Source organism: Merops nubicus, unplaced genomic scaffold (genome assembly GCF_000691845.1).
Source record: "Merops nubicus isolate BGI_N331 unplaced genomic scaffold, ASM69184v1 scaffold14691, whole genome shotgun sequence".
Lineage (NCBI taxonomy): Eukaryota > Metazoa > Chordata > Aves > Coraciiformes > Meropidae > Merops > Merops nubicus.
This window is the reverse complement of record NW_008587701.1, coordinates 466-13,762: the sequence shown is the minus strand read 5'-3', so window position 1 is coordinate 13,762 and position 13,297 is coordinate 466. Positions and strand designations below refer to the sequence as shown.

At 41.2% G+C, this 13,297-nt stretch overlaps 1 protein-coding gene across 1 annotated transcript; it reads left to right on the top strand.

Annotated features, from left to right (window-relative positions):
• Nucleotides 1-2,093: 2,093 nt before the first annotated feature.
• LOC103781317 (stromelysin-1-like) lies at nucleotides 2,094-8,510 on the top strand. Its single transcript, XM_008949024.1, has 10 exons — nucleotides 2,094-2,198; nucleotides 2,334-2,578; nucleotides 3,036-3,184; nucleotides 3,281-3,412; nucleotides 4,266-4,427; nucleotides 5,001-5,193; nucleotides 6,267-6,400; nucleotides 6,996-7,155; nucleotides 7,883-7,986; nucleotides 8,189-8,510. The coding sequence occupies exons 1-10, from the start codon at nucleotides 2,094-2,096 to the stop codon at nucleotides 8,287-8,289; spliced, it is 1,485 nt and encodes a 494-aa protein (XP_008947272.1). The 3' UTR covers nucleotides 8,290-8,510.
• Nucleotides 8,511-13,297: the final 4,787 nt, after the last annotated feature.

Here is a 13,297-nt window from a genome sequence, read left to right as displayed (position 1 = left end):
TGCCCAGGGAGGTGGTGGAGTCATCATCCCTGGAGGTGTTCAAAAAATGAGTACATGTAGGACTTGAGGCTATGGTCTAGTGGTTAGAGAAGCGTTGGACTTGATGATCTTAGAGGTCCCTTCCAACCATACTGATTCTATGATTCTATGACTGCTTCACCCAACATCCCCTGGACACAGAGAGCAGGGTGTTTGCTAAACATTTAGCTGAAAACAAAAAGAGTACGTTCCATATGACTGCTGCTGCTGCCAGGTGTATACACACACAGTATTTAGATTGGCCCTACCTTGTGTCTGAATTTCTTTGCAGAATTGCAGACACCATAGTTTATGAACACAGTTTGGGGTGCTGCGCCATGACCTGCAGAGATAATCTCTTACTGCTGCTAAAAGGAGAGAGCCTTGTGTCCCAACCTCATGCCTGGCTGCCTCCCTGCATCCCTGTTCCTATCTGACATATCCCACCCCTCCTTCATGCTGGCTCAGGTGCTCTTCTCACCCCTTATGAAGCCAGTGCAGTTGCTAAACCCAAGCAGAAAGCTGTCTTTGGTGGAGTTTAGGTTATTTTTCTGGGCTCCTTTTCCATAGCTTCAGCCCTCTGAATCTACTCACTGAGAGCACACTTGATATCAGAAGAGCACAAGAAAACAGCAGGAGTGCTGGACAGGATGGGAGGAGCAGGAGCACCCCACTACAGCAGCAGTGAGCTATTGGCAGAGCCACCCTCATCCCACCGCATCCTTAGACATAAACATCTGTGCCACTTAACTCAGCGACCTGGGGACCTGGGCTCTGACCTGGGTCAAGCATGGAGTGTGGCTCTACTCCAGCCGGAGAGTTCAATTCCAGTTACCTTTGGAAGGAGGCCATGCCTTTTCCCCAAGCCACCTCACAGACTGCAGAGCTCAGCTCCTGTGGTGCTAGAGTTGTTTGTCTGAAGTTTCCAATGTTTGCTCTCACTGGAAAAATGGTTTGTTTTCCTTCTTTTTCTCATGTTCAAAAAGATGTAGATTATTTTTAGCTCATATTTCTCCTTTTGACCTTGCATTTGGGCACTAAGTCAACACAGCAGAATTCTACTTCGAAAGATGTCTCACAGATGACAGGCAAGAAAGGGAACTGAATGACAGTGGTTCTGCAACCCCTTCATAAAGAAAAGAACATAGGAACCGAAAGTAGGACTTCTGTCAAATTGGGGAACATGGAATCTACAGCTCAAATCCTCGTCATCTTCTGTCTGATTTCAGAGACAAGTATAAAGTTCCCCTGGAGAGCTCCACACCTCCAAGGTGCACGTAGTGTTCTACAGCAATTTCTGCCATTTCTTCTTTAGTTGTGAAAATTCCCGTAGCTGATAGGCTATGCAGACCAGGATATACAATCTGTGGGGTTCTGCTGAGACCTTTAAATTGTGGTGTGGAGGTTGCCTGGGGTGAATATGGGAGAAGAAGGGAATGCAGCCATAAATCTATGATTACACAGGCTAGCTAGCACCACAGGTAATGATTCTGTAGCCATGCTGTGATATCGTGTTCAAGAGAAGAGATAAATGAATCCTTTGTATGATCAGTGATGCCACTAAAATTATCAAGGAAAAGATGGGCTAAAGGAAGGTGCTCATCCCTGAGGTCCTGTATGAGTTCCACACTGAGAAAAATGAGGAGCAGTCCCTGGAGGTCCCTCATTATGTGCTAAAAGAAATTACAGATTGTTATCCCTCACAAAGAGCCAGGTTCCTTTAACATCTCTGAAAAATGAGGTGAATTTTATCCAGGTGACTAGGTTTAGATACTTGTAATTTTAAAATACTGGTCCAGTTTAGGAATGAAGAAGCAAATTATACTGTTCAATAATATGATTGCGAAATCAGGGGGTTTTGGGCAAGGTAAACTGTCATGTGTAAGCTTGCTTCTAAAACCAAATTTGTTTTCTGTGTTTCTGTGGAAAATCAGAGGATGTTATAAACTGAGTCATGCAGTTATTGACTTTAGCAAGCACACAACTGATATAAATAGAGAAGCACTGGTAAGCCGTGACAGAAGAAGAGATTGAGAGCTCTTCTAGCAAGGGCTGATAGGACAAGGGAGGCAAAGATGAAGGCAAAGACCCTTTCTTTCCTTGGGTTACTATATGTTGCCTGTTCTTGTGCTTTCCCAGTGGTTCCAGAAGAGGAAAAAGAAGATATGCAATTTGCTAAGGTAAGGACTACAGACAGGACTTAGGGAATAATTTATTAAGAAAATGAACAAAGTGGTATAAAATATTTTTTAACAACTACCTGCTTTTGGGAAAAAAGATTTCTATTCTAAACTGCTGCTTTTTCTTCCCCACAGAAATACCTGGAAAATTTTTATGATTTTAAAGAAGAGAAAAACTCTCTCTTTAAATCAAAGAACCTCAATCACATGGCTGACAAAATCCGAGAAATGCAGTCATTCTTTGGGCTGGAGGTGACTGGGAAGCTGAATCATAAGACACTGGACATGATGAAGAAGCCTAGATGTGGAATACCAGACGTCCATTCATACAGCACCTTCCCACAGAGCCCTAGGTGGAAGAAAGAAGATGTGACATATCGGTAACATATATTAAAGCCTGTTTCTCTGTACACTTCTGGGAAGCTTTGTGAATGCTGGGCAGAAGTAATGCAAACAGGTTCTTTAGCATTTATTCCTGTATTTCTCCATATAAATGCCCAATTCAGGATGAAAGGGCCATGAATATGTGGACTATTCATATCCTTTGCTTTAGACTTCCAAACAGTGATGAAAATAGAAAAACAGGAGTTTACGTTAGTTAGCTAACAGCCTTCTAAATAATATACTCAGAAGGGATACAACTGAGAGTATATATGTTAGGATTTCTGGAAGACTTTGAAGAAAACAGTGAAAACTTACTGTTATATAAGCAAATAATTTGAGAACAACTCAAGACAAAATAATAATAACCACTGATGAAAATATTTGACCTTGATTCTACATGACCCAGCCATGTGTGATATGATTGCTTTTAATTCCTTTCCCCTTGTTTCACAGGATTTTGAACTACACTCCAGATATGCTGCAAGCTGATGTAGAGGAAGCAATTGCAAAAGCCTTCCAGCTGTGGAGTAGTGTCACCCCTTTGAGATTCACCAGGCTCTACAGTGGTCAAGCAGATATAATGATCTCCTTTGCAGCTGGATGTAAGAGGACTTCATTGCCTGGGAATTAAAAGTATTTGTCACTTTTTCTTGTAGAGATGATGAAAAACATCACTTTTTTTCTTCTTTTTTTTTTAGTTCATGGTGACTTCTATTCCTTTGATGGTCCTGGAGGAACTCTGGCTCATGCCTACCCCCCTGGCAGTGGGATAGGAGGAGATGCCCACTTTGATGAAGATGAAAACTGGACCAAATTTACAACCTATAGTGGTAGGTAATCTTAAATATTGTCTTGCCTGATTTTAATTAGGCCATGTGTTCTTGTAGACACTGTAAATTCACAGGTCCCATGGCAGTACTTCCAGTACATACTAAGATATAAAATGCCAGTCTAATTTAGTAAAATGATTCTGCATATTTTGTTCCATGCTGAAGTCACTGCAACCCCTTGAAGTTAATGCACGTACTGCAAGTACTGCTCCAGTAAGGAAATGAGATTAGCATGAATTAGCATGAAACAGCAATATTGGGTAATCATGACACGTAAGGCAGGGAATTTTCACCCTCAGGTAACAACCTTAAAAGTTGCAATATCGAACACTTTTTTTTTTTTCTTTCCCCCTGATTCAAAGCTATGCAAATCCTTAAGTTCTGCAAAGAAAAAAAAAGATCTCGAGTTTTTTTGGTAAATATAATTAAATATAACAGTGAAGGGTTCTGGTTTCCAGTAATTACACATTACTGGTCTTTGTGAAGTATTTACCAGGTGAATTCCATGTAATTTATGATTCCCAAAATCTGACCAGATGATTGAAATGTTCTCATGAAGTTTTCAGTTGTTATTAACATTAAAGAAACTTTGATCTTTTGTTGGTAGGAAAATTTCTGCAACATGAGCAAAAACTGTCCCCAGATTGGTTTCCCTGGGAGAAATAAATGTTTTTAATTCAAAATTCATCATTCCAGGGTGCCAGGGAACTTCTTACTTGCAATATATTTAGATTTTGCTGTTTTATTGAGTCCATGAATGATATATTGTGCATGGGAGGATGGCACTTGTTTCCCAGTGTCATGCAAGAAAAGTTTTTTCAGTGTTTGTTTCTTTGTGCTGGATATTTTCTAGGATACAACTTATTTCTTGTTGCTGCTCATGAGTTGGGCCACTCACTAGGTCTTGGACATTCCAACGTCTTTGGTGCTTTGATGTACCCTATATATATGGCCAGGGACTCAAGAGACTACAGGCTTCCTCAGGATGATATTGATGGCATTCAGGCCCTCTATGGTAAGCAAGAAATGTAACTTTCTTGGTGTGTGGTGGGTTCAACAGCTAAAATGTACTGACTTTTCTACTGCAAGAAGGATAGTGAGGTTTAAATACTCAATATTATCTTGGGGCAAATCTCTTGGTTTCTTTGTGGCTGAGAGTCTACATCTGCAGATAAGAATCTGTTGGCTGCATACATGCTAGTAAGCCGAAAGATCCAAGAGCTTTCCTCCAAAGATATCAGAGGAAAAGCCCATGTCTGTAGTATTTAACTCTAATATCTTCCACAAAAGGTTATCACATGTATAACTGCCTTTTGGAAATTATATTTGTTCTACATTAACTCCTGAGCATGTGCAGTTTGAGAGACCAGTAGTTTGTGAAGGCAAAAGAATGCCAGAGCCACTTTAACAGTCAGCCACACAGTCAGCCAAGTTAAACTGCCCAGGAACTTTCCCTGGCATTAATTTGCTTGTTGAGTTTCCACCTTTAGAATCCTATGCATTTGGCTCTATAGGGTACATCCTGAAGCTCTGCAACATGAAACACTCCAATTCACCTTCCAATTCTACACTTATCTGTTTCCCAAAGGACCTCCTAAGGAATCTTCTGTGCTTCCAACAAAAGCTCTTCCCCCACAAGAACCAACTGAAATGTCACCCTGGGAAGAACCAACAGAAATGACACCCTCCAAAACCCCCATAAGGCCACAGGACTGTGACCCTCATTTGACTTTTGATGCTATCACCACTCTCCGTGGGGAAATACTGTTCTTCAAAGACAGGTAAATGCTTTCATTTCTCATAACACCTTTTTGTGAGACTCACAAAGGCAAAGCATGAAGTTCAGTTCAGGAAATTTACATTCCCTTGGCTACTTTCTGACATATTAAGGCAACTTTGCAAAATTTTACTTACCCAGCTGAGCTGGGTGAGTAATGTAGTTTACTGACAGGTGAGTAAAATGTTTTAAGCCATCATACATCAGCACCCACGCCTGTGCAAGGCTGAATAATCCCAGTGTCACTCTCAGCCTGCATTTGCTTTGCATGCAGCACCATCATCACACCATCCCATATGTGGGTCGTGGGGCTGTGGAAAATGTCACTGGTGACTTTTGATGGCACTCAGAATCAGCAGTCTGCATTGAATCACTGCCCAGTGCTGTCTGTAGGGAGCCCCTGCTGTTACAGATGTCCACTTCTTGGGCACCCTCTGACACTGAGCACTGTAGAGGGTTGTTGGCTGGGCACATCCACCCTGGAGAGGGAGAACGGCATGCCAGGCCCAGGGTTTCACCCACTTCTTGGGCTGGTAATTGTGTTTTGATTCAACAAGCTTCCTTTGATGACATGGGTCTGATTTCCTTTCTAAATCACACAAAGAATCGTAACTTAAAGACTTAATAATTTTCAGGGTAGGGCAGGGAGGAGCAGTTCCTCCTTAACTTGGGGTTTAACATATTACTCAGGAATGCTTAATGAACATTTGTAACAATGCTGAAATTAAGAAGACAGCTGTGCCTACCTGCATGGGACATGGTGGAGAGAAATCTTCAATTCTTAGCATTGCCACAGACAGTGCATGTTGCCTTGGGCAAGCCATTAGGGTGCCAGTGAAGAGGTCCACAGGACCACCAGCCCTAGGTTCCCCTGCTTGAGCTGAGGGATTGGATAAGAAGACCTTCAGAGGTCCCTTCCAACCTTAATCACCCTGTGACCTCAGAGTAACCTCTGGTAAAGGCCAAATGCCTATGAGAGCGCCGGGCAAAGTGGAGCACTGCATCCCAAAAGGGGTTTAAAGTACATCTCCTGGTGAAATACAGACAGTGAAACACTGCTGTTTTCATTCTTAACAGCTATGTCTGGCGCAAAAGTCCATATTTCTCAGGCATTGAGCATGACACCATCTCCTCATTCTGGCCATCACTGGCAGCTGGCTTTGATGCTGCTTATGAGGTTGACAAGAAGGATCGAGTGATATTTTTTAAAGGTATTTATTTAAAGGTTTTTAAAGTTGCCATCAGTCCTTTTTATGAATGCAGTTATAGTAGTACTGCTAATGTCATGTAATAATAATGGAAGTAATATACTAATATAAATATTAATAGAAGATATTATTAATATTTAAATAAATTTTCATTTTGAAAATGCTGTTACTGTCATTAACTAATGCTGCTTCACAAGCCCTGTACAGTGTGATATTACTCTTTTGTCAATGAGAGTAAAGATCATAACTGAGACATAATAAATTACATACATTAAGTTATTTAAATACATTTTAAAGGTGCCAAACACCTAGAAAATACATTGAGTTTTAACTACTGAGTATAAAATACTCTACAGTTAGAAAATATGTTGTTTTAGCTATTGAATGTATAGTATAGTATGCTATGACTACAAATAGTGAAAAATCCAGCATCTCTGAAATATTCAAACTTTGGTGTGCCCTAGAGGGTCATGTTCTCAGCTGGACATCTGTGCTATTTGGTGGCTCTTTTAGTAACACAGAAAGCTCTGGGGCTTTGATGAAAAGAAACTCAGACTCCTCAGGAATTCCTACTGACTTTTTTCTGGTTTTCCTGCAGATGACCAGTACTGGGCTGTCAGTGGCTACACTATAGAGCCAGGTTTCCCCAGGCCTATCCAGAACTTGGGCTTCCCCACCAGTGTCAGGAAAATTGATGCAGCTGTTCATGATCAAAGTACCAAGAAAACCTACTTCTTTGTGGGCAACCAGTACTGGAGGTAAGGCTCATTCCTCTTTTGTACAACTGATAATCAAAATAGCTTTTAAAATGTCAAGTTACATTAGTTCATGGCCTCTTGTTGTCAGCCTTCTCAGCCAGTATAAAGCTGAAACTCAGAGGCAATTATTCGTCTTTTTGTAGAACAAAGTCAGTAACACCTGAGATAAAGACAACATCCATTTACTCTTACCAGTCTGTGATTAACAGAGAAATGAGCTTTGTTTATTCATTAGGAAGCTATATTACATGAATTTAGTATAAAATCATAATATAATCAGATTTTGTCATCATGTCATGTATTCATTCAGTAGCTATTAAGGAGCAGAAGTCCTCTCTGAAATTTATAAATGACAAATCCATCATGAAAGTTATGGAAGGAGGTTAAAAGATGTCATTTTTTAAGAAACAGTTCACCTATTCAATTATTCAGAATAATTGTTTAAGTATATTAGTGAGTACAAGCCCCTTCCAACCTTATTATCAGTCTTGGGGAATGGAAGTGAACTATTTAGTTTGATGTTCTGAAAACAGCCTGGCGCAGGCCACTCAAGATGTAAATATTCACACCCCCAGGATTTATGTAGTTCTACAAGATCACAGATGCTCACACTTACTGTATTTTCAGTTGAGAATAGGCTTATTTAGTAAAAATCCCACCCGGTTTCAACATTGAACATAAAATGCTTGTTGCTTGTTTCTTGTTTTCATGCAATTTCTTTATTTAGTTTTAATGAAAATACCAAATCAATGGAAAGGGGATATCCAAGAAAAATAGCAGCTGACTTCCAAGGAATTGGCCACACAGTTGATGCTGCCCTTCAGAAAAATGGTAAATAAATTTTTATGTAACAAAAAGCAAAACAAAAGACCACCAGCCAAAGCCCAAAAAGTGTATGTTTCAAATACATGTATATATGAAATGTTTGTATGGATTTTTTTCTTTTTAAATGACCCAACAAAATAGCAAATTATACCAATAGGTACAAAAAAGAAAATATTAATTTGCCAATATTTTGTCCTTCCAATTCTAGGACGTTTCTTCTTTTTCCATGGATCCAACCAGTATGAAGTTGACATCAAGAACAAGAAACTCATTCATATAATGAAGAGCAACAGCTGGTTTAATTGCTAGCAATATTAAGTGATGGTGCCGAGCTGTATTTGTACCAGAAAAGTTTTTTCCTGTTCTTTGGTTATAAGCAATATCATTCAGCTGTTACTGTGCCTCTGAGTCTGAAATTACAGCCTTTGATAATTCTAATTTAATACCTTAAAAATGTAAAACTTAATGTACAGTTTTAATTTATTTTGTTTTCCAACTATTTATTAATCAAGTTGTTTTTGAGTAATAAAGTATAAAACAGCAATGTTCTTGTGTTCTGGTTCAGTCTATTGGAGACAAGGCATCTGATGTAACCTCATACAAGCCTGAACAGTGCCAGGATGCCATCAACATTTTTAGCAGGGCTCAGTGTTCATAGAGGGAAAGTCAAAGAAAAGCAGAAGTAGGTGGTCAGTTATGACAACCAAAAAAGAAATTACCTGTGGGACAGAGGAGGGAAATGATGACACTCGGGAACAATGTGGGGGAGGCAGACGACGTAGGAGGAGATCCTGTGTGATGGTGTGGGAAGGGCTGTGGAGAGACTGGGGGCTGCAGTCTCACCTTCCATGACCCCACAACATAGCAGCAGAAGGGCCAGCCCAGGCATGGGGATGGGTGCCTGCTGTAGATGTGGAACATGGCAATGGGCTGAGAGGACCTTGGCTTCAGTGCAGCTGTGGGTGGTTTTTGACTGGCAGTCATTGGTACAGCAGGACATGAGTGACTGGAGAGAAGGGCTGGTGTCCAGTTTGGGGATGGAGGCAGTACACAGGCAGGGTGAGAAGTTATGGAGACATGGTCACACTGTCTCAGGGAGTCAGGGGTTTACCCCTACTGAGCTGTGACTGTGTGCCATGGGAATGGCATCAGGGCTGACAGTCTAGCACAGAGTGATGGACAAGAAACCACTGACAAGAACGACTTCCCAGAGCATTCTGGGAATTCATTCATTTGCCTTTTAGACAAATCCTCCAGAGGAAGAGTGGTGAGACAGAGACAAAAGCACATTTGCTTCCTCACTTCACTTTGTTTCTGTTCCCCTGACAGGGCAATAGGTCAGTAACTTAAACATGCCTTGGGCTGTAAGAAAGCTTGGCTGAAGGTCATCCTCTCCCTGAAGGGATTTGATCTCGTGCCTCACAACACTGCCCTGATGATGTGCTTGTATATGGGAATCGTCTCCTCCTCACTATTCCTCTTCTTTGGCAGAATTGGCAAAGGCAGCAAGAGGGAATGGGAATGGCTGAAGAAGACTGTCTCCAGTTACCACAACTCAAGCACTGTTAGGCAGAGGTGAGATTTGCTCCCAGTCTTCTGCACAGGGCAGATCCTCCAGACATCTAATCAAAACACTTACTAACATCTGAGCACCATCCATCAGGGCCAGAGGAAGCCGTGTGTCTCTCAGTGTAGCCACAGACCCACGCTGCTAGCAGACAAGACTGAGGTCATGCCGTGGATATCCTGCCATGTCTGATCTTGGGAAATGTCTCTGCCATGTTCTGCTCCTCATGCATGCTTTGTGCCATGCTAAATACACACGGAGCACTTCTAAAGCAAAGCCTAAAACCATCCTAGGTGAGAAATTAAGCCATGAATCTCAGCAGGGCTTAAAAGTCAAATAGGGAGTGAATGGCTCAGCATCGCCAGAAGGGCAGTGGTGTAGCACACTGAAATCACAGGCTGACAAGCAGGTGATCTCACCTGGAGGCAGTGCAGGCAGGGCAGAGGCACAGGAAAGCTGGCATGGCCCCAGCATCTCCCAGTATCTTTCTCAATAGCTTGTGCTGTGTACGCAAGCTATCCAGAAGGAACTTCAGTCCAAGGACTTTAGATGCCTCCAGGGTTAGGCAGGGCGCTTGTGAGTACTGCTTGTACATAAACAATCAAGTTAATTCCTTTTGACTTTAAAAGTGCCAGCACACTTTGACATCCTAGCTAGATACCTTCTTGTAAGTGAAGGCTTCCCTCAGCAATCAGGCTTTTAGGCTCTGGTTGTTGGCTGAGGCTTGAAAGTAGTTAAGGAGGAACAAAAAAGAACATTCCAGCAATGGTGAAGCAGAACATTGATGATGTTTACAATGACTCATCTTGGCCATTATATTAACTTATTTCTCTTACATAAGGCTGATACTGTTTTTTAGCTATGATCTCAAGGAAACAGCTGAATTAAAATTTTTACCTCACCTCCAGGTATTAATTAGCTTCAACTACTAGTATCTGAAAAAAAAATTATATTTACTTGGCTGTGAAGGAGAATCTAGAAAATGTCCTGTGTTTTGACCTAACCTGGACCATAAATGGAGGACAATATGGGATGGATTTCACCTGGACAAGGAAAGTGGTGAGATGTGTTAATTGTGGATTTTCCATCTGTATTTCTGCTTTTTTAATGTCTTAAAATTTAGCAACAAAAGAACATTACTTTTAGTTTGGGAAAAGCAAGAAAATTCCTGGCAAATGGTATATTAATATGTCATTCAGATGGGTTTGGAAACAGGAGTGCTGGAGCTGCCTGTCTACACTTTGTGGGCAAGAGAAGATTTATCGTAACCATGATTTTGTTATAACTCATAAATAATTGCTGGGATTAAAGGCCTTTTTGATACCAGCAGGGGGAATTTGTTCATAAATGTAATTTCAAGTACTCATCCTCTATGAAGAAGAACTTTCCCTGGAGTCTTGAGACCAGGCATGAGAAAATAGAGACACACAAAAAATCCCAGCTACGTCTGAAATTCTGGACTGCAAATGTTGTCCCAGACCCAGTCTCTAGCACATGAAAGCTCAGGCAAAAATGTCTTAACAACTTCACTGACAGTTTAATAGGGCCCTTACAGAGCATTAGCTGTGTGAGCTTGTAACAGTACATACTAACACAAAAATATCAGGAGTACAAGAAGCAAGAAGAGTCTGGGGAGCATCTGCTACCCTGGCACTACGGTCACATACACTGGGTGCTTCTAGATGCTACACCAAAGTAATGGGTTCCAGATCTGGTCATTCAGCTCTTCAGTCAAAAGCACTCTCTCTGCAGCTGAAAGATTGGTTAAGTGCCACTAGCACTAACTAGCACTAGCACTAGCAGTCACTGTCATATGTTGTTTTTTTGGGAAGGAGAATGCATGTGTTCCATAGAAGTCTCTGGAGATGTGGCAAGGTTCTTCTGCATTTCTTCTTCCTGCCTTGATTTTCTAGATGGTTGCTGTGGTTGTGGAGGTAGTTTGGAAATTTGTCTTCCTGGGCAGGTTTTGCATACAAAGCAAGACTCCACTCACAGGGACAAATGTCACTGCCACAAGCAAGGAGAAAATGAAGAATTAAGCTGCCAGGAGCCCCTGAATCCTCAGCCCTGGAGAGCAAGGGTGACCTGTGTCCAAGCTGACTGGGACAAGTAGGGCCCTGTCAGTGAATCAGTATTATCATGATGGAGATGGATGACTCATGAAAGCCAGAAATAGGTCACACACTCCTTTTCAGCAACAATATGATATTTCTGAGTCTAGGTTTGTGCAGCCAGGTCTGAGGGTTTGCAGCATAGCCAGGAAGGAGGTGCTGGAGGCACTGGGTTAAACACTGCTCATCGGCGGCACAGGCTGAAGCCGCAGTTATACAGCTCAGAAGCTTCCTGTGCACAGACCTGCTTCGCAGGTTTTGGCCAAGGGCCTTACACTGCTACCAGAGTCCAGCTTGGCCAGGACACTGATGGTGCATAAGGTCATGGGGTGGATCTGTCTTAAACTCCGTGTAATTAAGCCCTTGCCCCTTACAGAACAAACTAACTTAATTATGTCTTGTTGAGGCTCTGCGAGATGTTTTTTCACTTCTCTTTTCTCTATACCACAGTATGCACTAGTTTTTAAATCTATAAACTGTGCATTAGCAATAACTGAAAAAAAAAAAAAGGAACAAATTTTAACTCTTCTCGTCAGTGTTATGTGTCTTTCTCTGGAACAGCTAGCAGGGGATGGGTCTACAGGAATGCAACCAAGGCAGAAAGTACATGCTTCTGTACAGACAGCTACAAAAAAAAACCCTAGAAAACAAATTTTCTATTTGTAGACTACTGTACTGTAACCTTCTGTGAGTATTTTTCCCTTTAGGTACTTCAACAATCTTTTTGAAATCAATATGAACTTTGAATGGAAAACATTAAAGAAATAGGCTTTAAGTTTTTGGAGAGCAAGACATTTTAATAACTAAAAGGTTAATGAGCTTATTAAAAAAAAAAAATAAAATACAGGTCTGTTGTCTCCTCACTACTCATATTTCCATATTGTAAGACCTGCACAAGAGTGGAACAGGATGAAAGACAGCACTAATCTTCTTTATGATAAAACCACTGTTTTGTGTGTGTTCTGTTGCTAACTTGAAATTGTGAGAATCGGTGAGTCAGGGATTAGAAAGCTTTATAAAGCATGTGAGTACTCTAGAAGGGTGAAGCAGGTGTGTGTGGCAGACTAGAAAGACAACTCTTGTAAAGGCTTGTGAAAATAATGGAGAAACTCCCAATCTTTTCATTGTGTGCAGCATTTTCCTGTGCTTTCCCTGCTGATACAAGGCAGAAGAAAGAAGAAGTCATGCAGCTTATCAAGATGAGGAAGATTCCTCTCAGGAGATCTTTAGCTACTGCTGGGCATCCGTTGCAGCCTCTGGGACTAGTGTGGAGCTGCTGAGGAGCTAGTTCTGCAGCACCCAGCAGAACAAATAGTGTGGTTGAGTGTTTCTCAAAACAGAGGGGGCTGCATTCTGTGCCATGACAGCAGAGCCTTCTTTAACCTTGATTCATTCTTGGCTTTGGGTTTGGGTTTTTGGTTGGGGGTGGTTTTTTTTTGTTTTGTTTGTTTGTTTTCTGTTTGTTTTTTTTTTCTTCTTTTTAGAAAATAAATAAAACTCATGATGCAATCACTTATGTGTTGATTCTACAAATCCTGAGTTAGCTATATTTGGATTGCAGTTCAGGTAAAAATGTGGCTATGTGATTTCTGGTATTATGAAACATTAGTTTTCGTAAAATAAGGATATTTTGTCTTAA

Coding starts and splice junctions, on each gene's coding strand:
- LOC103781317 (XM_008949024.1), top strand. CDS start 2,094: ATGAAGGCAAAGACCCTTTCTTTCCTTGGGTTACTATATGTTGCCTGT. Junction 2,579..3,035: donor AAAGAAGATGTGACATATCG/GTAACATATATT, acceptor CTTGTTTCACAG/GATTTTGAACTACACTCCAG. Junction 3,413..4,265: donor CAAATTTACAACCTATAGTG/GTAGGTAATCTT, acceptor GATATTTTCTAG/GATACAACTTATTTCTTGTT.